The sequence below is a fragment of the Phalacrocorax carbo genome, chromosome Z, assembly GCF_963921805.1.
Source record: "Phalacrocorax carbo chromosome Z, bPhaCar2.1, whole genome shotgun sequence".
NCBI lineage: Eukaryota > Metazoa > Chordata > Aves > Suliformes > Phalacrocoracidae > Phalacrocorax > Phalacrocorax carbo.
In genome coordinates this window covers 84,380,827-84,407,466 of record NC_087548.1, presented here as the reverse complement: position 1 = coordinate 84,407,466, position 26,640 = coordinate 84,380,827, and the positions used below count along the sequence as shown (strand labels likewise).

Here is a 26,640-nt window from a genome sequence, read left to right as displayed (position 1 = left end):
TTCTATTTCCACAGCTTGCTTAAAATGAGATCAGGTAGGCCTTTGCCCAAGTGCATTCAAAGCCTGGATTCCCCCACTGCACCTTCCTTACCGCCTAGGCTAGTTATGCCGACAAAGGCAGCAGACGGTTGTTTTCATGTGATCTGTTGGCAAATTCACCGTGGCAGTCTCTCACCTCCCCAGTGACCGCCAGGACCTTGTATTTACAGAAACAGTTCCCATTTCTGTTCATCAGGACAGAGGTACCCCTCCTGCCTTTGTAGACACCTGAAGGTACAAGAAAGGTTCAGCCGACCGGGCCGATGCCCTCGGTCATCTCAGGTAAATCTCATGAGGCTGCGTGGATGGGCCTACAGCTAATAAACACGCGTGGACCCGCTGGCATTCCAGGCTTCCTTCGCCCCCCGGCAACTCAACGCTCATGCCGCCCAACTCGTTTAGCGTGATCAAAAAACAGATCTTTTCCCTTTGTAGGCAGCCAACATCGTTTGATTCCTGTTGCATTAACGCAGACGCATCAGCGTAGCTGAGGCAGAGCACCTGAATGTGACCGCACTGATAAACGTACCTTTTTTGGACTTAGATAGGCTCAGCTCTGTACCAGCACAGGTAGATTGTTTATTGCGAAGGGAGGCAGGAAGGCTTTCGCCTTCTCTCTTCCGTTCACTCACACACAAATAATAACTAACTTGCAAAAGCCAAAGGTCGGCTTTTAACAAACAAGCCAACGTCTTCTTTTCAAATAATCATTTTAAGGCGACCAGACACAAAAAGTACCAGGCTATGGATACTGACTCGGGATCTGATCACAGCCTGTGACCTCCTGAGCATCCCGACCTCCCGACGCTCCAGCTGGCGCGTTCCCCTGGGGTCTCCCCCGTCACCTGCGAACCTGCCGCTGCACACCACGCATCTCTGGACGGTCCGTGATACCAGGAGTTGTGGCAAGGAATTACAGTCGGAAGTTTGTTTTTCCAATGTGTTTTGCTGTTTCACAGAGTTTCACAAACTGCATTTTCGTAAGCCTAACGCTGATGACAAAGTGCATCTCGCAGGCTCGTGTCTTTACAGAAAGCAGTCCGCAGAACTGACAAAGTACAATTTTCCCTAGTAAATTCTTTAAACGTTTTCCATAATTTCTTTAAACAGTCGTTAAAAAAAGCACGCACATAAAACACATCCAGTTCACCACAATTTTATGTTGCTATGTCCCGCACAAGGTACTGCATTCTGTCCAGACCTCCGGAAAGTGCTCAGTCTATTTATTCTTTTCCCTGCTAAATGAGCCTTCATATGGATATATTTATTTTCTCTTCTTATGCAGCTGCTTTACATTACACTGCTGAGATGTGTTTTTTGTTGAAATTATTTCATCACTATCCAAACTCATTTTAGCAAGATTAATAATGACACGTGCTACAATGTTTGAAGGTTTATTTTGGCTACTAATTTGTTCCCTGCCTACCAGAAAGAAAAAAAAAAAGGGAAAAACTGCTACCGTAGTGGTAAGTAGTATAAAGCTTAGTCTTAATGTTCTATGAACACAAAACCATGAAACGGCTAAAATATTCATAAATATGTACCTAGTTCTAGTGCGGTCAGTAGCTTACGAAATGCATGTGGCGTGCTTAGCCACCAGAGAAGACCTGGACTTTTCATGTTTACTTTCTCTAGCTTACTGCTTCCGCGGAGCGTTTCATCGCCGATTCCAGAAAGCATTTAGGTGTGAAGGATCATGTCATCCTGAATTGTTACTATAGCAGCAACAACCGTGACCAAGAATAAGCAAATGCAAGTGCTGCTGCAGTTACATTTTTTTCCTTAAGTGGAACAGTTACTGGCTAAACGTTACCTTCTTCCCAACTGCTTTGGTTTCTTTTATCAGGTCCATGGGAAATATGTAAAATAGCATCTTTATGTTACCTTCTTCTACAAGCTTCAGTTGCATCTCCTCTATGCACACTGCAGGTTCCAGTTCTCCACTCCTTGAGGCACATCAACCTGCAGAATCTAACTGTGCAATGGAGATTTATTCAAGCAGTTTTTGTCTTACACTATGCAGGTCACACTATCACTTCTCAGGGGACTGCTCTACTCCCAGGCTGGGTCAGAGGGGTTTGTTTTGGGTTGGGTTTTTTATTTTATTTCAGGCAGTGACCGGAGACCAGATTCCTCTTCACTTGTGCACATGTCCAATTAATTAACTCACGCATACTGCGAAAATTTAAACAGCACGGAGTGGTGAGTACCAGATCCAAAAGCAAGAGATTAGAAGGTGGGTCTTGAAAAGGTGGAGTCAATCATGTATAAAACAGGAATGCCGACACACTACGTACTTCAGCAAGTTGCCTCTGCATTCAGACCAATACTAGCTGTTGACGACATTTTAACCGCTACAGCTTCTCTAAGGTGGACGAAAGTGCATTCACTGTATACTTAAAATCTGTCTGTATGGAAAGTTGGCTCCAGCACATTCCCCTGGAACTGGCATCCTGCTACACTACATTTCAAATTCTTTGCTTTAGACTGTCCTTAGAAATGGAAACCCCTGTTGAGTTCTAATGCTTAATACTCTGCATTTTTGCGACCAGCTAAATATTCCATACATGTAATTAGTACTTATGTACGATCCTTCCTATGTATACTTAAGTGTTACAGAATTATAACATGTAAAAGTCTAGATTTGTTGTGCTAGTTACATAAAAAGCTTTTGGCCTTCTAACACAAAGTGATAATTGATCAGGCATCTTTGCTTTCAATAGCTTATATAAAACAATAATTCTAACACTTGAAATAGAGCATAATATTACAAATGCAGAACGTTTGCATATCCTCAGTCATATTATAAAACACGTTATAAGACATGTAGGTTGTTTCCATTTACCGACTTTGACTAAGCCACTTGTCAATTGCATTCTCGTATTTTTTAGGTTCCTTTAACCAGTCTTGATGCCACCTAAGGTTGGCAATAACATTTGAGTAATTCTGACCCAAACTTTGTTTCCAACTGATAAACTGTCTCTTGTTATACTCCTGAACAGAAGAGGAAACCTTTGGATAGTTTACTATAGAGCGGAGCAGTTTGTCCAAGGAATGTGCAACTACCGGGAATTTTATGGCAACGTTTGTTAGCTCATCTGGATCGGCAGTAAGGTCTGGAACAAACAAAAAGTCAGTTAAGAGCCAATTTACATTTAAATACATTAATGAGCGAGGAGATAAAAGCTGTGACATACCAAACAGCTGTGGGAGTACTGAACGGCCATCTGCATACGCGATGTATTTCCATGTGCCGGTTCGAAGCATGTACATGGAAGAATTTGTGTTGCATCCGTGGAACTCGCTCAACACCCACGAGGGCCGAGGCCCTCTGGGTGACACTTCGTTTTCAGCCTTTCCACGTAGCAGTGGTGTAAGAGAATATCCACTGAGGTTTTGTGGGACAGGAATTCTTGCTATATCTAAGCAAAGATATACAAAGTCAAAACGCTACTGCAGTTACTGTGATTACAAAATCCTAACACGATGCTACAGGTGCCCAAACATAAATTCTATTTCAGTAATAAAAAATGCATTCCGATTTATTGTCCTTGTAGAACACGGAAACCCCAACGTACACAGATAATAAAAAAAACCTTCAAGAACTTTCCAAGGCCAGCTGCCCACCATCTTGATCAGAAGCAGTACCAGCTATGTCTACATCAGTCTTTAACAGGTGTTTGTTAAAAGTGACTGCAGTAGCCTCTGGTGATAGGTGGTGCTTTTTTATTTTTTCTAGTCATGGTTTTATACCCTTCCCTTCTGCTCTGACCACGTCAGGCAGGAGAAAGAGATTGTCATAGCATGAAAGGACTCTAAAAGCTCCATATCCAACATAGTCTACCCCTTAATTTCTGTTTTAATAATGGTGCTAAGCTCCTATCTAGCATCCTTCATCAGTGAATTATGAAACACTTCACAAAAGGTGGCCCTTACGGTTATCACCTATAACTGGTGGGGAAACTGAGGAACAGGGCCGCTTGCTTCTCTGGAAGGGATGGAGACGCAGGTGGTATCGGAGGTGGTATCAACACAGTGCACATATGTAGAACGCTGGATGACTCTATGGCCTACTAGATGGCCCCTAGAAGATGCTGTAATTTGAATAATCTCCTCAGGATCAACTTACATCACAAGTCTCTCTAGCTCCCAAAGATCAGGTCCATATTAAGAGGCTGCAAAGATCTCTCAGAGACATTCTGAAAAACACAGCTGAGAATCCCAAGGATGTTACCTAAACTTCGGCTTGTCCTAAAAACAGGGTATGATGGTACTCCTACGTTAAATCACCCTACTGAACATAGCATATAGTCATTCAAAACTCAACACTTCGCATTTCACAGAGTGCTGTGGTAGTGTTTTATCTTCTGTTCTACACCCATTGGTGATACTCGGTGCACACAGATTGCCCACAGGTGACTTCTTCCCTCATCAGCACATATCTTCCTTTCTCTCCTCTGCTTCTACAGCATATATGCCCGTCTTTAATCTGTAGTTCTTCCTCTAGTAGATAAAAAGGCCAGCATTTTAGCCTGTAGGAAGCACTAGGAAACACTGTAGGAAGTGAAGAAAGCCCTAGGAAGACCTGTAACATGTAAACGCAGTAGCTTCCAGTGTGTGGGCTAAAAACTTGAACAAACACATACTACATTTGAACAAATGAAGGGGGGATATAGGCCTTCCTCTTCTGTCATCCTAAACCAGTAATGCTATTAACTGGAGTAACGGCATTCTCCACATGCAAAGAATGCTCCAGGCTGGCACCTTCAGCAGCTCCTGCTTTGCCAACAGAGACCCAAAGGTACATCCATCCAGACCAGCAAAGCCAGCGCTGTCTGGAGGGAGGAAAGGTTATGCTATGTTCTTTTGAAAAATGGAAGAGCTGTTGCACTCCTGGATGAATTATCCGTATCACACAGGCTCTGCTGGCATCAAAGCACCTGTACCACACCGCTATAGGGTGTGCCTAATCTCAAAGTCAGCAAAGGAGGAAGTACTGAGCAAAGCATTTGGATGGCGTCTTAGGAGAGGTTATTGCCCTGAGACAACGCAAGGCAAAGCAATTACATTTATCACAAATAAACCAGACTTGAAATCTGTCCCTCACTACTCAGCAGTACGTGCAGCCTGAAGAGGTAACAGATGACAGAGATGATTCTTTGTGTTTTCACATTCATCTTGATGTGGCTTTTTTGACATTCAGATTACAGGGAAGGGGAACTGCCAGAACCAAAGGGAGGGACTTAAAAACACAAAGTTCTGGGAGGAAACAAAAGGAGGAAAAGAACAAGAAGGAAGGATGTTAAGCCACCTGACTGTGGGAAAAGGCACAAAGAGGAAAAACAGAGATTTTTTAACTCTTTATGTACGATACCACAACTTCTCTAAGAACCATATCTAACACAGATTACTTTATATATATATCTAAAAGATTTGACATCAGAATTTGGAAGAGAAAGCTACTCATATTATATCCTATTTTCAACTGGATAAGTGGTTCAAAAGTTTTGTGAAGAGACAGATAAATATCGTTCATCCTATTTTCAGAAAATCAACTTAACATTCAGAAAAGGATTTTTCACTGTCTTTTACTGACAGAAATACAGTTTTATCTACTGCCCCATGTATTCTCAGGCAATTGCAGTGTACATGTGACACTTTAAGAATGAGCTTTGCAGACTGCCTTGAGAAGAACATTTTTCTGATTGGTAGCCTAAAAGATCCCAGATATTGGAACAGGGACTAATGTTTAGTTCCAATGAGATTCATCTCTTGCATGCTTTATAACTGTTCAAAAATTCTCCCTTAAAAGTAATTTCCATCTGTGCCTAAGTAATCTGATGTCAGTCCTTTTTATTTGATTCTCTGCCCCAAAATATTTCCATATCCAAGAAGAATGGATATCCATATCCATCATCATATCTTATTATGCTTGCCCAGATCAACTGTACACTTCCTCTACAAAGTCTTTATCATGTTTCTTCCACGTGACCCTTCATAAAGGACATTCCTTTGGTAAGCTAATGAAGCTGCCATATTTTCAGATTTAATCTGACCTCTGGATGCAGTTACACTGTAATTTCTATAGTAAGCTGTTAGGTATGAAGGCTGCAACGATAATTCATATCTAAAACACATCTGATTGGTTTTTATAATAATCCTATATACAATCACTCACTGTAATTGTGTTGATGACAGAAGCAGTAATAAGAAACACCAGTTCCTTTATTTAATTTTAGAACCACCTGCATTTTGTATTGTCTGTATGCGTGCTCCACAGACAAATTGTTATCTCCTGTTGTGTTACTACATTGCCTCACAAAGTGGAGACGTAATTCTGACTATAATACAAATGCATAGTAATAATAATAACTGGGGGAAAAAGGTTTCACCTGAAATTACTTAACTCACCAAGCATTGTAGGATATATATCCACAAGAGATACCACATTTGGTACTTGCTGCTGTGCTTTTACGCCTGGCCCCATAACTAGAAGAGGAACATGGGAACTTCCTTCATACATGCTCATTTTATAGAACTGCCGGTGTTCCATAGCAAGTTCTCCATGATCTGCAGTGAATATGATGATTGTTTTTTTAAGAAGCCCAGTATCTCTCAGAGCTGAAATAACCTCACCTGCAACAAGGAAAAGATACTGAAAAGGATACCTTCAAAATATTCCTCCCAAGTTCTGTACCTGCAAAGCAGCACGCAGACCCCGAGGAATCCTAGATGGAGGGTTGGAAACTCCTCTCTTTGCCACAGAGGGCAAAGCCCAAAACTGTTCAGCCCAGAATAACATGCAGTGGCAGTGAGGGGTCTGGCTCCCAAGGAATTGTGGAGGGCACTGAACAACAACCAGAAGAATTTCGTAAGGGAAGGATGCACCACGGGACACGCTGCATTTTTGCTGTCGCCACCTTTGTTTAATTTCTAGTGTAGCTAATAACACTTATTTCAACAGCAGTAAAATAGGTCAGCAGAAGCCCTGACACTACACATTCAGAGTGAAGGACTCTTGGCAGTGTTCACCCCACACATGATCAGTGGAAGTCTCTCATTCCTGTGCCTATATCCCCACAGCAGCCCCTTGCATGTACATTTGTGCAATGAAGACAGGGCCAAGATCAATGGAGTCAGTAATGAGCACAGCGCTTGCACATCTTTAACTTTAAAACACAAAGAGGATTCTTGCTTAAACAGACTAATTGAAAACTTAAAACACATTACCAAATTAATCCCCAGTGCAGACACTTTGCAGTACCTTCCTTTCCTAAAACTGGCAGGCTCCCGTTGATCTTTTTTCTCTCATAAAATGTGGAAGACTAATTCTGTGTCTTTTAAATTTCTTTATCATTCTAACATTGCTAAAAAGATCAGCTTATCTATTCATTAATTCATATTACAGTGCAAGGAAGTTCTTGTTGTTTCATGGTCACTTTTCAAATTAAGAAATAAAATACTGTAAATGAACTCCAACTTGTATTATAATTTTTATGTATTTAGACCTTACTGCAAACTAGGAAGGATTCTGAATGCCTAATTAGGGTGTGTTTTTCTCCTTCCTTAACTTCCAATAATATGCTGCTAAGGGAGACTTCAAAGGTAACCTTACTGTTTAGCCTATGTGTAGTAGCTGTCCTCCAGCCTATGCATTTGAAATCAACCTCCAAGGAACATGCTTATGCCCTAAAATTTATCTATCCTTACACCTTTGCTTGGCTGGTCAGTCCCCTTCACAGTTGTTTCCATTTTTCAGTTAACAGTTACTCAAAGATCATTTAGCTCCTCTTACACAAGGGTCAAGGAACATTTTGCTGCAGTTACTGGGCTTTTACAGGGTCTCTGGCTGGTGGTTGTGATTACTGGTCAGAGTGCTCTGAATTCACTCTGCAACAGCCTGAAAAGCTATCCAGTTATTTATCATATAGACTGATTAAGGAACATCCATGTGACTTAATCCCAGACCTGAATTGTGGGTTTTTTTTCCAGAAGACCAGCCCTACCAGCGTTTTCTTAAAACAAATCAGAGCAAGAAAATCCATAAAATGCATAATAAAGCATTACCTACCCAGCATGGCATCTGTCTCAGCACACATAGCATAATAAAATGCTCTAATATTTTTCACTTCTTGCTTTGTAAACTCTCCTGTGCAATTCTTGGTGTAAGATGAGTAATAGTCTACTGGATGCATCTCTGAAAAAGAAGACCACTTGGGTATTTTAATAGCTTCATAAGTTACCTAAAAATAAGAGGAAATTAACATTACTTTAGCAACTGAATTAGACAAAATTTTTAAAAACAGTTTTAATTTAAACTACTTAGCATAAATTCACAGTTCTCAATTTGAGAAAGCACCAGCTGCTTATCTGTTACATGGTGCTGATACCTTCTTTGGACTTTGCCTCTGCTTCCACAGGTATCAAGTCATTTTAAGAGAGAGCTATAAAAATCAGCTAGAAACTAAGCCTAGGAGCCAGAAATATGTGCTTTACCAGCTGACTTTTTTTTTTTTTTCAAGCGAGATACCGCAGAACAATCCTCTAGATCTGTACTCTAGAGCAGGTACAGAAGTATTGGCATACTGTCTCATTAACTATAGTATAACTATAAAACGTATGTATCAAAAATATAAGGTGTTATGTGACCCTACAGAACAACACAGAAATTTAGTCTGGTAGGGTCTCCACGACAGTGCATGACAACTCTTGACATCTTGATAAAAAGAGTTCACTACATTAACCCAGTTTTCGAATACTTCTCTATTTCTTTCTACAGATGTCAATATGTTTTGTTACAAAGAAGTGTAAGGTCAGTTTGAAACTAAAAGGTAGGAGCCAATCGATTACAAATAATGCTGGATTTGTATATTCAAACCGGCATGCTCACAGATACTGTGCGCTGCAGTACCACCTCTATAGCCTCAAAGTTTGACGCACGCATTTAGCCTAGCCAGACACACTTGTAAGAATTCCCTTAAGTGCTGCATTTAACAGTTAATTACTTCTATATTGTAGACTTAAAGCACAAATTACCACAAAGCAGAGAAGATGTAATCTCGGTATGGACAACCTAAGTTTATTAAGTAAAACCACACCTGTTGCTCTCATTTACCTCTGAAAACCTTCTCTAAGAAACAGAGCCGAGGCCTAGATTATGCCACAGCAACTGGGGTGCCTGCGCAGCACGTTCCCAGGGCTGCAGCCACAGCTTCGCTCCTGGGCTGGCCTCAAAGACAGGCAGCACTGGTTCCTGATAAAATAACTGAGGCGCTTACAGCCCAAGGGGCCCCACGCAGCACAGAAGCAATCAGGCCAAAGTTGTCCCTAGCAGCACTACATCTGTTTATTTGTATGGCAATGTAAGTATTGATCCCTGCCAAACCTGGTTTGGTTTTGCCCCACACCTGTGTGGCACAGGTAACTAAGAGCTGTCTGGGGAGCTACTAGCGTAGTGTCTGTCTCTCGAGCACAAGGGCCTGTCTTTGACCACCAGGGCCGTTACGGCCACGTGTTCCAATACCTGCGAAGTTCCACCTCTCACAACAGCCAATGCTCTCTCCTGAACTGTCTAGCAGATGTATTAAGTCATCTAAACAGTTGGTAAGACCGCAAGAGTTAAAGTGCCCATAGGGATAAAACCCGGCTTTGTAATAGTCAGATGTACCAAAACCTAAGTTTCCTTAGGCCCTACAAAAAATAGGCTGCAAGAAGAAATCACAGAAGAGAAAATAATAGCAGAAAACTGCTTCAGTCATTTTATCGCTGAAGGTCCTTGGCTACATAAAGTCACATTTTAGACTCCTCAAATTGTATTTATTACTTGCTTAAGATAGCATGGGAGCAAAAAGTGCCCCTCTCCGTCCATGATTTGTCAGAAGACTGAACCCTTTTCTATAGGACTACAACCTTGTTTTAAGAATTCACAAAGTCATAATCCCTTTGTCTGTCTGTCGTAACTCACAGCTAGGGAAGAAGCCACATGCCCCCAAAAAGTGCCAGCTTGTGCACAATACAGGGGACCATCTGCTTAGCAACACAGGCTTTCATAAACATACCGTGTTGATACGCTGTTCTGTACTAGCTCCCTAGTGAACATATAATTTAACTCAAGTTCTTCATTTATGCACTCAAACTTCTTCACAAGATTGATCTCTGCCATTTTCAAAGACTGCTTCTTCCATGGCCAAAGCACAGATAGATTCCAGAAGAATCAGGCAATGGTGAATAAATGGTAATATGGGGTTCACATATCTGAGTATGTATATGTAGTAGTAGAAAGGACCTCAGCAAACCAATGAGTTTAAGTACTCTAACTGGATTAAGCATGACAAAGATTTGTCAGAGATGTTATAACTCTGTCTGTGACTTGGAAGAAGGCACCCCACTTCCCAGGACATGTCTAATCTAGCATTAGCACCTAGAAAGTTGTCCTTCATATCCAAGCTAGATCTTGCTTTTTGCAAAGGAAGGGTTTCCCCCATGCTCTTCCTTTACCCACAAACTTCTCACCATTCCTAGAAGAAAAGAACCCACAACCCTCACTGTTACAAAGAAATTCCCAACTCCCAGCCTTCACTTGTACATCTTTTTAACTAAGTCTTTTTATTTTTGTTGCATCTAGATAAAGAGATTTTGCAGTTCCCCAGTAGAAAGGCCAAATGAGTTATATAAATTGCATATGGGTTTTTTGAAGTAAGAATAAAGCCTTTTCAAACCTAGTGCTCGGTTCTTCAGCTGTAGACACTCTTAATGCCTTTATGCAGTGAAAGCTGTTGTAACCCATTTATACTTTTATGACAGATAATGGCACTGGGAGACCACACAAGACAGAGAAAAAATATTTACTTTGGAAGGGAGTGCTATTAGCTTTCCACCTACAGACATAATGGGACTTTTCTGCACTCTGAAAACACTGAAAAGCTACAGTAGCACAGAAAGAAGTTAACAGGAAAGAGAGACTTCTGCTGTGTCTTACAACTTCACATTCTAGGTTCATACTGTAAGAAAAGTCAACCTCTGTTTCTGAAACTCAGAATCATTATGTATAGCATCACTTATAACAAGCACAATACAGAATGTTATAAACAAAAAACTCCAGACCATAACTGAAAAAAATTTACAGCTAAGCATAGCAACAATTTCATTCTCCGCTTAATGCATTTCTAGCCACTGAACTCCAAATTTCTTTATTGATTCAGTGACTACTGCTAACAAACCCTTTCCTACAACAGAAACTCTTCACTTCTTTTTGCTTAGCCTTAAATCAGAAGTCTAACATCTCACCCAAGTACCTTCTTACTGTGTACTGAAACATCAAAACTAGGTCCAACTTGGAAAATCATGTGAGGAATAAAAAACTGCTCATAATTAAGTACAGTTATAAATAAATTTATATTCAAATTTCACCTTCACATACCTTTTCAAGCCAATAGGGAGATGTTAAAAATGTAGATGATCCAAAATTTTCTCCTGCATAGGGTGATGGATATGGGTGTGGTAAATTCAGTCCCAAGTAAAGAACAAACGGTTGAGTAAGGTTAGTGGCTTCTTCCTTTAGCCAATTTACTGCTTTGTCAGTATTCCGCCAATCTGCTTCCATCACTCTCACATGCTTCCTATCGCCAGTAAGATTTACCATTGGTCTCCCTTCTTGTCGGAGCAGGAAGTCAACATCCCTAGTCCACGCTTCCACACGGTTACTGAGAAAAAATACACAAGATACCTACTCAGTGGGAAATGTCTTCCTCACTTCTCCTCCAAGACAAGAGTTAAGAAATCCTGAAGAACTTCCCCTATACTTGTAGCTGCAATCTATTTGTAATGTCTGCATAAAGGAGAATTGTTATGCAACGGATCAATCAGGCGGCCAAGAAACCCAATGGCACCCAGGCTTGTGTCAGCGCTGGTGTGGCCAGCAGGAGCCGGGCAGGGATGGGGCCCCTGTGCTCGGCCCTGGGGAGGCCCCACCTCGAGTGCTGGGCTCAGGTTTGGGCCCCTCGGGACAAGAAGGGCCTGGAGGGGCTGGAGCGTGTCCAGAGAAGGGCAGCGGGGCTGGGGCAGGGTCTGGAGCACAAGTGTGCTGGGGGGCGGCTGAGGGGGCTGGGGGGGTTTAGCCTGGAGAAGAGGGGGCTGAGGGGAGCCCTTCTCGCCCTCTGCAGCTGCCTGAAAGGAGGGTGTAGTGAGGCACAGGTCAGTCTCTTCTCCCTAGTAACAAGCAATAGGACGAGAGGAAATGGCCTCAAGCTGCGCCAGGGGAAGTTTAGGTTGGTCATTAGGAAAATCTTCTTCACCGAAAGGGTTGTCAGGCATTGGAACAGGCTGCCCGGGGAGGTGGGGGAGTCTCCATCCCTGGAGGTATTTAAAAGAAGGGCAGACGTGGGTGCTGGAGGATATGGTTCAGTGGAGGACTTGGCAGTGATAGGTTAGCAGTTGGACTCGATGATCCTAAGGGTCTCTTCCAACCTTAACGATTCTATGATTCTATGAATAACTATTGTACAAGTATTTTATACTCAAAGCTTTAGCCATTGTCTTCTGCTCCTGAATCTCCTTTGTTTATTAAAACTTCATGTCAGAATGGCTCTTCTCACATCTACAAAATAATATTTAGAAACAGCACCTCCATCTTGCTGACCCTGATCCCCATTCTGGCATGGATTCACATACTATTTATCTGGCAAAGAGGGCCTTAGATTTTTGTTATTTGAAAAAGCCCTGTGGGAAATAACTTGCCTTTAGAGGCAACGTTCTGGTTCTGGATTGTACTATTCCAATATTTTTGAACTCTATCACAACAAAAATATGTAAGAGTGATTTAGCTTGTACAATTGCTTTTAATATAGTTGATAACTGCTGTCAAGAAAAGGGAATAACAGAGAAGAAGGCTGTAGGAAAAGCAAGAAGGGAAAAAAAGACAACACTAATGATAAAGTATTTTTGAACAGTTTTTCTAATATCATGACAGTTGTTGCCTCTCTAAAACACTGAGAAATCTGAGCTGCTGATGTCCTTATTTCTTTGCCAGACTGAATGACACCACAACTGCCATAAACAAGGGTTGGGAGAAAACAGCCCATTTAAGACCTTGACTAATCTTCATTTTGTTCATCGCAATTTCAATATAACCAGAGATTATGAAAGAACATATGAAGCTGCTCAAGGCTTGATCATATCCTTTCATCAAAATACATCATTATTATTATATAAAGAACATCTAACCAGTACAGAGTTATCTGTAACAATGATTTTGTATTACTGTTTTAACTCGTTGTTTAGGCTCACGCTTTCAAGGTAAACCGGCTTAAACAAATCTCCTAGAACAAGTTAAGGTCATAAGATAGTCTACAGAGAAAACACATTTCATAAAGATTAAAAAGAAATTATGGCAAAGGAGGGTGTGTGTCAAATTCCATCTAATGTCATAATACTGACTATACAGAAAAAATTATTATGTAGGCCATAGGCCAGTCTGACTATCCAATCAGACAGATGTTAGGATCAAGTTAAAAAAAAAGAAAATCAAACCCCCTAAAACTAAAAAAAAAACCCTCAAAAAAAATCCCACTTCAGACCCCTTCCATATTCTGGAGCAACAAAGAAGACGTTTTGACACATCCAAGAGGAAAACTAATACTTAGGAAGAGCAGGATAAAAAGATATGCCAAAATAAGACTCTTCAAAAAGCCAGATGGAGAGTTGAAAAAGGGGGCAATACTAGATCGGAATCTTGAATTTAAAAGGAAAGAGCAGGGACTTGACAAATAATTACTTAAAAGCTTCAGAAATTAATTTGGATTTTCAACATTTTCAGTGAGAATGAAGAGGGATCATATCCCCTTTGTGAGCAGCCAGTGCTCCAGCAGTTGTAACAAACATACAATGGGAAAAACAATGATAAATAAAGGATGGTAATAGAACAATGCAATACTGAAGATAAAGCTTAATGAACTACTATCATTATTAATCCAAGTGACAGTAATTACATAACAGTCAGTAACTACATCTGTTTTAAATTTTAATTGAAGATGGCTACTGCCATTCAAAAGGACATGTGGAGTCCTTTTGACTTGAGGAAGGATCGGCTTCACGTATTCGACAGTCCAGAGGCTGAAGATCGAGCTCTTCCTCTCTTAGTACAGATTTCTTTGTATCACTTCCTAGAAGCCCTCTTCCTCAAATCTCATTAATTCACAGCTATGAATAATTGTCTTAAGAGCAAGTCACATTCAGATGGATACTCAGTACATTTCACTATGTATTTGTATTTTTAAGATATGCAAACTTATGTAGTTACAAGGATGATTTGCGGTAGCAATCCACTATTTGCAATACGTTAGGACAAAGCAGAACCAATTTATGTCACACCACTAAAACATTGCAGCAGAAGAGTTAACAATTCTTTTTTTATCAGGTAAATATGGAATCAGGGAGCAGTGGCAGGTTTTGGTCTTGTTGTTTAAAGAAACAACATATGTGCTTAAGAAAAAGTTTTTAAAGAGATAATACTGCCTGCTGAATCTTGTACTGGCTGAACTGTTCTATATCCATTCACTAGACTCTTTTTAACAAGAAGTTAAAGCAGCAGGACATTTTAATTAACTCCACAATGAACAGGAACCTTTCTTAAAACTCCTCCACATCATTTATAGGTTACTTAATTGGCCTCTTGGAGTTTTTAAATGTCTACACAGATGCCATGCAAGGAAGAGGAGGAATTCTATTTGTAGATTTATTTTTTTGAATTAAAAACTGTGTAAACTGCTGTTTTCAAATTCCTCTTGTGTAGCCATGGAAAGGCTGACTAACCGTGTGTTTATTTTCATTTATTCTCAACCTCTACCCTCACTTATTCAAATAACAATAAGGGCTTGATCCTGTTAAGTACAGATCTCAAAGTCTCACTGAAGGGAAGGTAAGAAAAAACTTGTCGACAATTTGCACCAGGTGAGAACGTAAGATAAAGGCCTAAGACAAAAAATAATTAAAAACTGCAACACCATAGACTTCACAGCATTAAGAATTCAGTAATTGGACATTTAGTAATGACTAAATTCTGTCATTCTTAATGAGGACCCCTACCATCAACACTTTTCCATGTTTTCAATTTTAAGTTGCCTTTTCAAGGTCAAGTTACTCCTGTGTTGAAATAAAATGTTTAATGGATCATTTGGTGTCATTTCACCTTAATTTAGTCCCAGGGGACCATTAGAACCTTGGTTGCTCTCCCTTGTTCTTTAGGGTTGGGACATGACATCCTAATTTTTGGTTGGGAGACTTGAACCTTATTGCTGAAGTAGATAAATCTATACACGGCAGAATAAGAAAAATCAGAGTACATGATTGCAACACCACTGATACTGGTGGCGCCGCAGTTTTGCAAAATCCTGAGTTGTCTTTATTTATTTCTTATCTGTGGAGACTTGTACCAAAACATTTAGAATGGTATCAGTTCAACCATTCCAATGTGAGAGTACCAGACAAAACAGGTACATGAGCAAGGTTAAAGCAATGGCATGCACTGATAGCCAAGAACATTAATGACATCAGTAAAAAGGTCAGTACTGAGTAAGGCGCTGTCAGTGTTCAGGTCACTGTACGGATGACTTGCCAGCAGCATCCTGATAGACGGATGGCAACCGGTCACTGTGCACTCTGTGTGCCATTCCTCCTCCTGTTATTCCAGAAAAACAGAATACAATGATAGCCACGATAAGGAAACAAAGAGGCTATCTGCCTTATGTTCATGAAGGCTGGAGTAAGCAAGATTTCAAGGCAAAGTATGACACCATAGCAAATTTTCACTCCTGAAGAGTATAAAGTATGTATGCAAAATGACATTTCATCATTGCCAATCAACAGAAAAATAGGAAAGACCTCATCAGATGACATCCCTTGCCCTATCACATGCCAGAAATCCTGCTCAAGACTACTTGAACATGAATCTTAGCATTTATGGGTATGTTTGTGGGCAAGAGACTCTGAGTCGGCAGAGTTTACTAACTTAGAAAGTTAAGCAACATAAAAATTACGTTCCTCTTCTATATAGTCTCACATTAAGGTTTTCTTTGCATTAATTCCTACATAATAAAGTTTATTTGAGAACTAATGACCATCTGTTTGTTCAACTTTGTACTCCTCATGTGAAGGCCTTTGTACTGAAGCCAGAATTCACCTATGGTCTTCCGCTTAGGCAAATGAAAGCAAGACTTCTGGAATCCAGAGGTTTTCTATGACACCAGCCTTTTTTTCAGTGCCACCTTTGTGTTCCAGTTACCACAGGAGCAGCCAGGAGCTTCTGGAATTACTCAGAGCTGCTCTTCTTTAAACCTGGAGTGACTCTAGATTAGAGATAAATAGTTTTTAATGTTATAAAACATTTCTTCTATCTCAGTGAAGGACCGGGTGAGTGCATACTGTATACTATTTAATCACCACAGAATTTTCACTGCACAAAAGCGGTTCAGAAGAGAAGTGTAAGGGTCTGTGTAATACTGCAGATAATTTTAATTTTTCAGAGTAGTTTTAATTTACTGAAAATCTATTCTAGAAATGCTTAAGAATGCTGCACCCATAGAATCATTTCTGTCATGCTTCATTGCATAGAACAAAATCTGACCCTTTGCCTTCTCAAAGAACGGTCTGTTACTGGCACTTCACAGTTTGCTGTTAAGAGTATGCTCTTTTGAAAAGCACGAATGCCTGAGGCAGTCACGACAAATCACCTCTACACTACAGTAACACAATCACCTGCAAGCATTCAGTTATTTCTCACCCGAGAGGAAATTTTCCCAACATTCACATAAGCAAGCACAAAGAATCAGAATAATACTGTCGCAGGTGACTTTAGTACATTGTACAAGCACTTGTTTCTTACTGGAAAAAAAAAAAGAGTTTTAAGAATAATGCAGTCTTCAGAAAAAGAAATTGAAAGCAAAAGACCAGAGGTTGAACACCCATCTGTTCATAGTTAGATGCTAAGTTACCAAGAAGAGCTGCAGACAGAGACAAGAGAGAAGCATCAGTAGTACACAGATACGTACACTGTCTGATAAAGTACGTAAAGATGAAGTTTTTGTCTCTATTTGAACAGTCTTTTACTTCCAGTGGAGAACTGGTATATGGAAAAAGGGAAAAAGGCTTTCTTTTCTCTTTTGACAGTCTTAAACTGGAGACAGAATTATTACTTTGGCCAGTTCCTGAAGTGGATACTGTAATAAAGTGTTTTGCAGATAAAAGCAGTGTGTACACGCAACATACTATTAACTACTGGTGTGACCTTTCAACTTCTGATTGCTCATTTTAGGGAAGGGAGCAAATTTTAAGTAACTCTAACCTGTTTAATATCAAAGAAAAAAGCTACCCTTCATTATTATTTCAACAATAGACATCATAATCAATCAGGGAGATAGTGCATCTTCACAAAAACTACACAGACAGAAGACAACATATTTTGTCCCAACCATCCAGACACGTTAGTTTATTATTTTTTGAACATAATGCAGTTAGTCTCTAATATTTAAGTGTTTTTCACAAATTGCTGTAATTGTAGTCACATTTTTTTAAAAATAAAGCTTAACAGCGTAGGAAGTACAGCACAAGTCTGTGAAAACATATGGCCCTCAAAAAAAAACCCCAAACGACCTCATGCTTTGTGATGGTATATTTAATATCCAAGGATTATCAAGTATGTTTCTTAGTTCTGCTTTTCGTACACTGCTAATATAGTCTCAAGGTAAGGCAAAAACGGTTTATGAATTTCACTTAGGGAACAACACCAATGATTGAAAATAACCTTCGTTCATGTTGGGTAAAACCAGAGTCTTGATATTCACCTTCCAGCTACAGGTAAAAGCCAAAGTGCATCTGCATAGGACATGCTTGCTTCTGCGTAAAGTTGGAGGACAGACCCCTGCTAGGTTCCTAACACAATTTCTTCTAAATTAAACCTACTACCATTTCAGTCAGAGGCAGAAACCACTTGCCAGACCACTACGTGATTTATTCAGTCCTGTCCACCTTGTAGCAAGAGAATCTATCCGATTACCTTACTGAATGATGTCCAGAAGTATAGTCCAATTTCCCATACTTCTGTGTGCGGTAGCCATGCTTCTCCATGAGATCCATCCACGTTACATAGTCTGGATCTAGACCTTTGAAGTTATTCCAAGATTCTGTTAAATGAGTGAAAAGACCGCTCCACATAGCTGGGGGGCAGAAAAAAAACCACAGTTTTTGATGAGTAAGTGGTACTTCCTGTCTAAATATAAGTTGAATATACTTGAGAAGGGATCAATGTTCTCATCATTTTAGAGGTAAAAAGTCCACATTGTGATCCAACAGAGCAGGGAATTCAACCTATTACTCTCCCCTTACTTCAGGTAGATTTTAACATGAATTTAAGGTTAAATGCCTGTGGAGGGAATTAGAGTATATGATTTTTATAACTACCATATGCCCTCAGTTTTATCCTTTTTGGGTAATCTACTCTACTACCAGCTGTAGAGACAGAATGAGATTATTACAGAAGAAGCCAAGAAGAAATGAAACCAAGGGAAGAGTTCCAGAGGAACTATAAGGAAAGATTTTATTAGCAAATTCCTGTGTTTCTTTGCAGCTTATCAAGACTCTTTCACTCTTCCCATTGGTGATTCAGAATCAAAGGGAGTTCTAAGACAGAAGTAAGCTGTTTTATAAGCAATGGAAATATCCTGTAAGCACTGTGTGCCACCCTCAACCCCATACTATGGCAATACTACTTTCCCGACCCCGAAGTCTCCCTTTCCACCATCCTTCCTAGTATCATCCCTGACACCTCCATAACAGATGTACCCTCAGTTCCTTGCAGGTCGCCAAGCTACTGGCTAAACAAGAGATGTCCCACTCGTTCAGAGCTATACTCATGATGACTGACCACTGGTCATGGTGATGTTGGTGGACCACCTAAAATGCTCAACAGGATTGATGAATCATTGAATTCGTCATGCAGTCTCTTCCTTATTGGGAATGTTAGCTGCTATTTTCACAAAACTTCTAAAAATTAAATAACCTAACACAAGGTTATTGTTCTCAGCAACAAAGACTGGCTGAAAGAATCAAAAATCAAGAAAAACACAACAAGACTGACGGCATGTCACTTAAAATGTGACCCTGAGAAAAGAAAAGGCGACTAGGTTATCAATAAATGGAATCCTGAATCATAACACTAAATCTGACAGCCTGTGCACGCTGCAGTCAGGACAAGGTTGCTTCTTCCAATGTATGCTTGAGAGATAGGGGGATCTCCCTTTCAGCTATAGATCAAATTTTATTTATAGCACCTCTGGAGGGTCTTTGCAACAACTGAAAGGGCTAAAGACGTTTTAAGATGCAGCGTTTGAGTCAAGAATACAGCTTTCTTCTAACTTCCCAGCAAATTTGCAAGTGTGAAATTGAACACAGGACAATGATGGCAGCAAGTAAAGAAAAATACCGAAGTATTCAATTAAAGCTACTGAAGGATACATTATGTATTTAACAGTGTTTGGAATAAATGCCATCGGAAGGCACTGCTAACAGCCACCGATTTATTCAGCCATTATTACTTAATACTTTTTCCTGAGAATGAGAAAAAAAAAACGAAAGGAAGAAGTATGAGAAACGGGAAAAAGAAGCAGAACAAACATGAGAATACTGTATAAATTCAGACACAAACTAAAAAAAATGGGCATTACTGAAAAACAGAACAAATCCCCCAACATTAAATTCCTTGAAACTTGCTATCATTATCACATATTTAAACTGATGTGGGCAAGGATTTATATGATGTGTTGCTTGGTCTTACCTGCGCGGGAAGGACAACAAATTGGAGAATTGGTATAGGCATTGAGAAAGACAGTGCCGTATCTTTTCATAAAGTTTATGGAAGGCAAATCCACAGTCTGATTTCCTGGATAAAACGTCAAGCGTCCATCCTGCAATCAGAGAAAAACAGTATATAAACAGCATAACCCAAAGTAGTGGCTGCATTAATTCATAGATTTGTTAACCTGAACTTGTATTACTCCAATGTTGCCAATTCTACCCAGGTATGGAAAATAAAGTGTTGAGAAGCTTTAATTAGATCAGTATAAAATGGATTACTTATCAAAAAGTGTAATGTAAAAGATAACTGGACCTCTACATGGTAAAAAAAGCCTTTCTATGGCTATACAGATTCTAAGGTCCAGTTCTTGTAGGATTAGGGTCCTGCCACAACGCATTCAACAGACATAGGTATGGTGAAAGATGAAAAAGAGTCAGTCTGAACCTCGGTGCAGATGTGTGTGCTTGTACATATTTCTGTGAAACAAGAAGTGACCCTTTATCCTTTTTCTCTTTCCAAAGGTTCATCCACACCACATCTCTGTGAACTTATTTTAAACTATGGACTGGAAAAGTGATCAGCAAGCTGAAGGAAGGCTGTTCTCCCACTGAAATGCCATCTGCAATCGTTCCCTTTTGATACTTTATTGATCCTTCATTTCACCTATTTCTTTAGCAAGAGTTTTTAAGCATTTAAACCATTTAGCCAGTTTAATACTTTAAACAGACCCAAAATTTTGAATTGGTACTTTTACTGTACAAAATTCTGATGACATGAAACCAGGTTTCATGCAGACTGCCCTCTCTGAGGTCACTGTCTTTTTCTGTCACGTGTTATGTCCTTCCTGGGTCCTTGCTCAGCTGTAGCCCTACTGGTTGGCTCTTTGGTGAAGAGGCTGTTGACAGTGAATCTGCACATTGTTAACAGATCTCCCAATCAGAGACATTACTCGGATGTACGTATCTGAGTAACCCTCCTCTAGATGTGTGACAGAAGCACAAACACCTTAAGAGTTGTGTTTTGCACAGCATTTAGTTTGCAAAAGCATGTAAGCAAAGTGGCCAGGAGAGTGCATCAAACTCCAGTTACAAATTCATCAGCTACTAGCTCATTTGTTCTAAAGAAATGTACAAAGTACCTCATCAGCCTCTGCATAATAAACGCTAGCACGCAAATTCTTACCTCCAATCCATATATGGGCAACGGACCATCCTACCATGTTACTTTAAATTATTTTTATTATGTGAGAATAGTTCCTATGTGAGAAACCACAGCAAAACAGCTGGTATGTGATTGCTTGCAACCCTGCAGTAACTTCTTTGTATCCACACACCCTACCACCATCACTGGCCTACTAAAAAATGCTTTCCACGCTACACACTGAGCAAGCCTTTTTTGGCACAATGGGTTCTTGGTGTCTGCTGAAGCTAACCATTATCACTACATGACATTAAGTACGAAACTGCACTGTGGCTTTTACTGTAGTTTTTTTGTTAGGTGAGAAATCCTGGAAACAATTATTTAGTGAGCTTTACCTCTTCAACAGAAAATATTCAACTAAACAACCACTTTGCTCCTGCTCAATCATAACCAAAAACCAGCAGATATGACCAACAGGGGATCATGGGAGTTACCTTCTCTTAATACTGACTATGCAGTTTTATTCAACTAATAAAAACTCTGTGACTGCTTCAGATGGAGACCTGTGATCATCAACTTCCAAACATAAAGAATATGTAGTCTCAAGGAATGCAGGACCAAGGCCTTACCCCCTGTGAAATTTCACCTTTAAATAATGGTACATTGGAAGCAGGTACAAATGCTTCTCAGGCATCCTAGTCACAGTGAAAACTCCAAAGGACGACAGAAAATGCTGTTAGCTTAGAAGAAAACAGGTAGATGGATGCATGGGTTCTGAGAACTGCTAGCTTCTACAGTTTTTAATTAAGAAAATGCCTTTTTTTCTAATACTGCATTTGTTTTGAAAATAATGGTTTGAAACAAACATTTTGTTTAACATAATATTCTCCTATATGAAACATTAGGCAAGTTTACATGGAAATAACAATAGTTTCTTTCTTCTTTAGCATTTAAGAATACAGAGTAGACAATGTAAGACTTCCTATCAGTTTCATACTGTGTTGTTTCTGCACATTAGCAGATATGTTTCTGATTTTTCACTTCAGTTTTACCAGTTTAATTTCCTGGAATAATTTGTGAGAGGACAAAAAAAAACCAACACCAAAGATAAGCAAGAGCAAACCTGAAGAATGTAGTGTTACTACTTAACCATGACTCTCCAGTGGTAGGCACTAATCGTCCTGGTGAAAATTTACAGAGAATACTGCACAAAATCATAGTTTGCAACATTTCAGAAAGAACGCAGAAAACAGTTAAGCACTGCATAGTTGTGCTTCACAGTAGGAAATAATTCTTATGAATTACTGAAATATTTTAAGACTAGAATTATTCTTCCACTGTTTAAAATACTTTAACCTCACAGCACGAGCACTTCATTACCTCACTAGCCACCCAGCCATTGCTCATATACTAAGTCCACAGTCAGAGACTAACATAACTTTCTTCACTCTTTAGGGTCCCACGCAGGGACTGCATGCAAAAGAAAACAATTTCCTCCATTTGCTTCTGGCAGAAAATGCTATTGGATAACATGGCGTTGTGGAGAGAATCACTTCATTTGGTACCCGGAGAGCAAACTGTGGCATCCCAGCATCACACTGCAGCGACGACTACACCGTAAACCAGGCCAATGGAGTGCAGAATAGGATAAAAGACTGATCACTTAATTCTGAACGCTACTACCAGTGGCAACGAGAATAAGCATTCAGTAAGGCAAACTGGAAATAAAGCTGTAATCTGCAATGTGAACTTGAAAGGAACTTTGGGGGGAAAGTGCTCCTTATAAAGTACACGACTGATGTGCCACCCTGTCAACAGCTTATTCGCAAGCTTCTGCAACAAAGGTATTGTCTGTTTGAACAGCTGGAGACAAGAGTTCATGCTCTGACACTGGACAGGCAGGCCACATGTCTATTCAGTGAAGGAAGTAAGCTTCTTTACCAGGCTGAGATGGTGAAACCTCTACAGCTATTTCTGGAAATCTGCTCTCCAAGAACCATGCAGGACTTGTGGGTTTTGAAGCACCTGAGGCAATACAATTATTCTGAGTAACAAAAGCAAGCACATTTCACCCAGGACCATGAGCCGCATTGCAAGCAAAGCCTGTCATCGCTCGGCTAACCTCGAGCAGCAATTTAGGAGCTGAATTGCCTACCAGCACATTCCACCAGCGCGCCCTGCGAGGAGCGCGGTGCACGATGTGACGCAAGAGGAGAAAGCTGGCTGTTCAAGCAAGCGCTCACTGCTCTGGAGGCCAAACACAGTCCAGCATCACTGCGAAGAAAATTTCTGTCACACTTGGCAAAACAGGTGTGAGTCTTTCGCATCACCCACGACAAAGGCAGGCACACTTTCAAATGAAAGCCCAGACATTTTGACAGCCCAGGACTTAAGCATTTTTTTCCCTGAAAAACCTAGCTTCAACACTACCCAACTCTTCCTGTCCTCTACTAGCGATGCAATCAAAATGGTTAATCTATTTCTGCCTTCAAATCCATCTCACAACGTTCGTTTAACGTATTCTTCTTTGTTTGCACTACACAAAATATGATAATTTTCAGAAACAGCACCTTGTTCTTAACTGGTTTTGTAAAGAACATCACAAACATCTGGGGTTTTTTGTTTCATTTTTGTAAGGGTTACCTCACTAATCCCCATAAGATAGTCAGGAGAATCTTTCTGATAACAGGACGACATACAGAAGCCTTACTAAGATTTGTCTGCAGCTTCTGCTAGCATCTGGAGACAAGCTGGCCCAGAACCTAAACTGTAACAAATCTGGCATTTTACTGGTAAATAATAGTTTTAGTAGAAGCTGAAGATTTGGAGAAAAATTCTCATCTACAAAAACCATGCATTACTTTGGAATGTTAAGAAATATGATATTCTCAAATAAAAATAAATGAAGAATACAGTCAGAGGAAGGAAAGTAAATAAGGAGCTATTGCTTCATCTTTGAAATCACAGCACACGTTTTAAGAAAGGGTTTGAACAAGGATAATGCATGTTTACCAAATAGGTAGGAAGAATTCATCCCAAGAATGACAGGCAGCAGGCAAGAAGTCGAGCACTCTTACTGTGCAGTCAAGGATGGCATTCTGAGATGCCTGGGAGCCAAGTGGAGGTTTCTGAACAGGGAATGAGAAGTGATGAGATGTGGAAGTCCTCAGAAGTAATACCATGGAGTTTATGTTTGATTTAACAGAAAGGGGAGATCAGATGAGGTGGAGAAACTAAGGCTTTCCCTTTCCTTAAAGTAAAACCTTAATAAAAGCATTATTTCCGGTATGCTGAGTGGGCAGACAGAAGCATGGTGAGAAAAGGGTGAAAAATGTGCTGCATTTAGCTGTAAATAAGGAAATATGCTTAGTATTTGTGAACGGCTGAAAAAAAAAATTCTTTCCCAGTGTATGGTGGTTAAAACAAAAGTATCAATAAATCACTGCAATAAAGCTACTAGAAAATTATAAAAACATACCTACTGGTTCCTTTATACTTTCAGCTGTAGATACTCATCTGACAAGTTTATTGTACTATTTGTTATACCTAATAAAAGTCTAATTAAGTCAATATATCATGCTCAACAGCTTAACTTGGTCATTTCATCTGTGATAACAGAAACTCTCCATTTCACCTCTTGTGGAGACCTAATGTTCTTAGGATTTACAATGGCAAGAGTAACAGGGTTTAGTGACCTTCCTTTCCTTTCTGCTTTTCAGGCCAAGAGAAAAGCATTCATTCTACACACCAGGCCTGTTCTATGCACTGCTGCCCTCGCCCGAGTCCTGCTGACGTGCCTCCATCCACTGTCAGTCGTGGTGACAAACTGTATGTGACACAGCCCACCGCCAGAACAACCTGAGCAGAAGGTTCTGGTTATTATAATGCACCTGATGAAAACATGTAGCACACTCCTGGGAAGAAAGAGGAGTTTGGTTTAGATAACAAAAGCTGCCTAGAGTCTCAGCGACATGGGAGGCCTGCCCTCAATGGCCTGTGCAAGCCCTCCACCCTGTGGAGGTGGTGGAGAATAAAAAACAGCGCTATTTTCATGGGAAATGGTTCTAGTCCAGGTAAAGCCACAGAAAACCCTTGCCAACATCCTCGGAGGTCCCAGTCAGACAAAATGCCACTGCTGAGACAGCCCCCCAAACACTCTCATAAAATGATTAGGGTTGGAAAAGATCTCTAGGATCATCAGTTCCAACCCCCAACCCAACAACCCCCAGGCCTCCTAAACCATGGCCCCAAGTGCCACATCTGCATGTGTTTTGAAAACCCCCAGGGATGGTGACTCCCCCACCTCTCTGAGCAGCCTATGCCAGTGCCTGACCATGCTTTCAGCAAAGAAATTTTACCTAATATCCAATCTAAACCCCCCCTGACGCAGCTTGAGGCTGTTTCCTCTCATTCTATTGCTTGTTACTTGGGAGAAGAGACCAACTCCTGTCTTGCTACAACCTCCTTTCAGGTAGTTGTAGAAAGAGATACAGTCTCCCCTCAGCCTCCTCTTCTCCAGGCTAAACCCCCCCCGCCCCCTCAGCCGCCCCCCAGCACACTTGTGCTCCAGACCCTGCCCCAGCCCCGCTGCCCTTCTCTGGACACGCTCCAGCCCCTCCAGGCCCTTCTTGTCCCGAGGGGCCCAAACCTGAGCCCAGCATTCGAGGTGGGGCCTCCCCAGTGCCGAGCACAGGGGCCCCATCCCTGCCCGGCCCCTGCTGGCCACCCCAGTGCTGACACAAGCCCGGGGGCTGGTGGCCTCCTTGGCCACCCGGGCACTGCTGGCTCATGCCCAGCCGGCTGTCAGCCAGCACCCCCAGGGCCTTCTCCGCCGGGCACTTCCCAGCCCCTCTGCCCCAGGCCTGGGGCGCTGCCTGGGGTTGGGGTGACCCAAGGGCAGGACCCGGCACTGGGCCTTGTTAAACCTCACACAACTGCCCTCGGCCCATGGATCCAGCCTGTCCAGGTCCCTCTGCAGAGCCTTCCTGCCCTCGAGCACATCAACACTCCTGCCCAATTTGGTGTCATCTGCAAACTGACTGAGGGTGCACTCGATCCCCTCATCCAGATCGTTAATAAAGATAAATTTTATCATTGACTGATAAAGAACCAGCCCCAACACTCAGCCCTGGGGAACCCCGCTCTTGACTGGCCGCCAGCTGGATTTAGTTCACCACAACTCTCTGGGCTCGGCCAGCCAGACGGCTTTTTACTCAGCTAAGAGTATGTCTGTCTGAGCCATGAGCTCCAGGAGGATGCTGTGAGAGACAGTGTCAAAGGCTTTGCTACAGCCCTGGCAGACAACATCGGCAGCCTCTCCCCCACGCATGAGGCGGGACCCCGGCACGGGAGGCCAGGTCGGCCAGGCAGCGCTGCCCTCTACGAAACGGCGCTGGCCGGGCCCGAGCCCCGCCCGTCCACAAAGCCCTCCTCATGAAGGCGGCCGCGCTCAGCCGCTGCCCGGCCCGCCCCGCACACTCACCAGGGAGTCGCAGGCCACCAGCACCACGCTGTGCCTCCGAGGCTGCTCCCCACCGGCCCGGGACGCGGCGGCCATGAGGAGCAGAGCCAGCCCGGCCCGCCCTAGCGGCCCGCCGCCCCGCATCGCCCCGGCGCCC

The 26,640-nt window shown here is 41.4% G+C and overlaps 1 protein-coding gene across 1 annotated transcript; it reads right to left on the bottom strand.

Annotated features, from left to right (window-relative positions):
* Window positions 1-1,179: 1,179 nt before the first annotated feature.
* ARSK (arylsulfatase family member K) lies at window positions 1,180-26,640 on the bottom strand. Its single transcript, XM_064438671.1, has 8 exons — window positions 26,505-26,640; window positions 19,862-19,991; window positions 18,086-18,245; window positions 11,459-11,741; window positions 8,111-8,282; window positions 6,451-6,675; window positions 3,237-3,461; window positions 1,180-3,155 (listed from the first exon to the last, which is right to left on the bottom strand). Exons 1-8 carry the CDS (start codon window positions 26,625-26,627, stop codon window positions 2,881-2,883), a joined length of 1,593 nt encoding a protein of 530 aa, XP_064294741.1. The 5' UTR covers window positions 26,628-26,640; the 3' UTR covers window positions 1,180-2,880.